Genomic DNA, 3,103 nt, shown 5'->3' on the forward strand with positions numbered 1-3,103 from the left:
TGTGGCGGTGTCCCAGTGGCCGCTGGTGCCGTGATGGGAGTGATCTGGGCCACCAGGGCTGGAGCTGGAGCTCCAGGTCTTCCTGGATGACCTTGGACACCTCGATGTTTGGAGCACGCGTAACAGTGTGCACAGCAGGAGCTGCCAAGAGGAGGGTAGGGGCACCCTCCACAGCTCCAGAGATGGTTCCCAGGGTGCTCCAGTTCACAGGGGCCTGATTCAGGACAAAAACCTGACTGGGAGGAACCTGGCTGAGCACTGGTTCTGCACTGACTTGCAGAATGATATTGACAGTCCCAGTGGCACTTGGGCCATGACTCTCAAATGATGTTACTAACGGTGTCTCAGTGGGAGCAGACAGCACCAAGGAGCAGCCAGAAGGAAATGCTGTAGTCAGTACAGGGGCTGTAGGCCACTCCCTGGGCAGCTGGTGTGCAGGGTCAGTAGTGGTCTGGAGGAAGGGCAGTCCCAGTAAAGATGTAGAAGAGCCAGAGTTCAGAGCCTTGTTCTGCCCCAGAACTGAAGATGCTGTGGAGAAATGGAAAGAGGTGGATGGAGGGGTAGAAAAGGCTGATCACAGTAGCCTGCATTGTTGGAAATGGTCCTTCTTATGGGACTTCACAACAGTATAATGTAAAGACCCAGAAACAACTGGGAATGAGCTAGTTTTCAGATGAGACAAAGTTGTGTGGAAGACACCCTGGCTCACGGGGGCATCAGGAATATCTGAGGCACGGAGGACATCTATACAGACATGCACCTAATCCTTCAGGACACTGGCCCTTCTTAGAATATTGATAATAGAAGGTCATCTTCTTATTGACTGCCACTGTCCTTCCTTTCTTGTAATGGAAACCAACCTTGTAATGGAAAGCAACCTTCAAAGACTCTGCCAGTGGAGAGCCCACACACTCCCTATCTGTCCCTGCTCATGACACATTAGAGTTGGGTGTGAGAAATGCCTCATCTGCACAGAAAAATGAGGAGTAAAGTTTCATATGAAATACTGGACAAGATCAATAGGTTCTGAACACCCGAATTTCCACAAAAGGGAAAAAATTCAGGACACTTTAAGGAAAACCAAGCCCCTTTGTGGATAAAGATAAATGGCTTCCCTGCCTTATTCAGTCAAGGACAGCAGCTCCCATACAGGAAGAGGAGCCACCTAGAGTAAGAAACAGCTGAGCCTCTCTGGAAGGTGGCAGTTAGAGCCCTTCCAGCCTCACTTCCATGGACGGATTTCACTATGGATGCAGTCATAGCTGAGCCTACTCAACACTGTTCACCTCAGGCCAATTGTTCCCATAGGTCCCCTGGGATCAAGGTTACTGCAATTGAAGTCTCTCAGAACTGTCAAAGACTAAGATCCAGTCTCCTAAAGAACATTTCTCAAACCTCCCTGTGCTCTACCATACACATCTCCACCACCACCTACAACGCACATTGGTGTGACCCGTCTCCCTTCTAGGAAGCTCAACACCTCCGATCCCATTCTTGTCTTCATCCAATTTATTTCTTTTGAGTGACTAACCAAACTCTAAGGGGCCCTCTTCCCCATCTGCATCCTGAGGTGGCCATCAGCTAGGTCTCACCAGGACAATGCCCTTGGGGTGTCCAGTCTCCTCTCTTTCCTCCTCAGTCTGACCAGCTGAAGAGAAGAATCAAGTTTAAATTCCCAAGGTCTTGCGGGGATGGTAGGAAGATTGAAAACAAGTTCCATACCCCACTGACTTACCTCCTACAGAAACCATCATCACACTCTGTGGCCACGACTGTCAGCAGCCCCTACTATGGCACAAGCTAAGCACAGGACCCAGAGCATGATCTGCCTGTGGCAGGTGCTCAGTAGCCCATGTGGGACAGGGCAAGATTTGAATTTAAACTGGCAGAATGTGGGGCAACAGACATTCTGTGGTGGGGGAGGGGCAGCGGGGAGCTGTGCTTGTAGAGGGGTGGGATTCCATGGGGAGCTCTAGCAGGTGCGAGAAACCTGAATTTCCTTGAAGGACTCAGTGGTAGCAAAATTGGTGTGTGCCTCTGAGGCAACTTGAAGATCTCAGATTACTAGCCCAAAGCCTTCAATTCATGTCCCTGTTACTTCAATTTATTAACAGTGAACCAACTTTTGTGCTTCTTAGCTCATTCCAGTTCCCTCCCGCAGACATAGGCTCTTAGTAATTTTTTAAGAATTATTTTATTTAACTTTGTTTATTTACTTATTTTAAATTTTGAACAGAGGAGAGAGAGAGAAAGGGAGAAATTAAGGCACCAGGTCCAGGACTTGAACCCTGGCCAGTCATGTGGGAGTTCAGGGCTTTTTTTTTTTTTTGAGAGGTTTTTTGCTATAGAGCGCGTGCGCTCACCAGACAGAGAGAGAGAGACAGAGAGACAGAAAGCGAGAAATCACCCCCCAGGGCGGATGGTCACGCCGCAATCCCTTCTCCTCCATTCTCCTCTAGGGATCTTGGGCACGCATGCACACGTGCCCAGCGCGAGTTTTAAGCCACCGGGTCCGGGATGCGAACCGCGGTCAACTACGTGGGAGTCCAGCGACATAGTCATTACGCTAACGGCTGGTTCCTGGGAGTCCAGTGCTTTTAACAACATCACCTGCCGGCCCCAGCTCTTAGTAATTTTAACACTCACTGTATTTTTTGCACAAATTGAGGATACATTGTCTAATAAATACCAGGTACATAGATGAGGGGACTGGGAGGTTGGAAATTCACTGTGGTCGACAGGTCTGGAATATTTGCTTGCTGTGTACACTTCATCCTTGAGGAGACAGCCCTCCTGTTCCCAGGTGGGGTCGACTCCTGGAATCTCTGGAGACTCCAGCAGACAGGGTCACTTACCCTTTTTACAACCAAGAATGACTTTGTAGCTAAGAGTTCCTATACAATACCATCTTTTTCATTCTAAATGTACTGTCTGTTAAATAGGTAAATACTTACCCTTTTAGTGATTGTTTTTTAATGATAGTGAAAGCAAGTTTGTTAAGGAAAGTGCACAGAGCAGACAACTCCATAGGTGGAACAAGAGTTGAGGAAGATAGGTGAACAATTTTGTTCTTTCCTCTGAGAAGGACAGCAATATTACCTGA

General features: G+C 48.3%; 1 protein-coding gene across 1 annotated transcript in view; it reads right to left on the minus strand.

Moving 5' to 3' along the window:
• LOC102491769 (NUT family member 2G) overlaps nt 1-1,751 on the minus strand; it is a 14,503-nt gene extending 12,752 nt beyond the window's left edge. Inside the window, exons 1-2 of the mRNA XM_027774984.1 lie at nt 1,736-1,751; nt 92-528 (exon numbers count right to left, since the gene is read on the minus strand). Of these exons, the coding sequence (XP_027630785.1) occupies nt 92-528; nt 1,736-1,751 (453 nt within the window). The remainder of the gene's footprint in view (nt 1-91; nt 529-1,735) is intronic.
• Nucleotides 1,752-3,103: the final 1,352 nt, after the last annotated feature.

The sequence above is a fragment of the Tupaia chinensis genome, unplaced genomic scaffold (assembly GCF_000334495.1).
Source record: "Tupaia chinensis unplaced genomic scaffold, TupChi_1.0 Scaffold000506_1, whole genome shotgun sequence".
Classification (NCBI taxonomy): domain Eukaryota; kingdom Metazoa; phylum Chordata; class Mammalia; order Scandentia; family Tupaiidae; genus Tupaia; species Tupaia belangeri.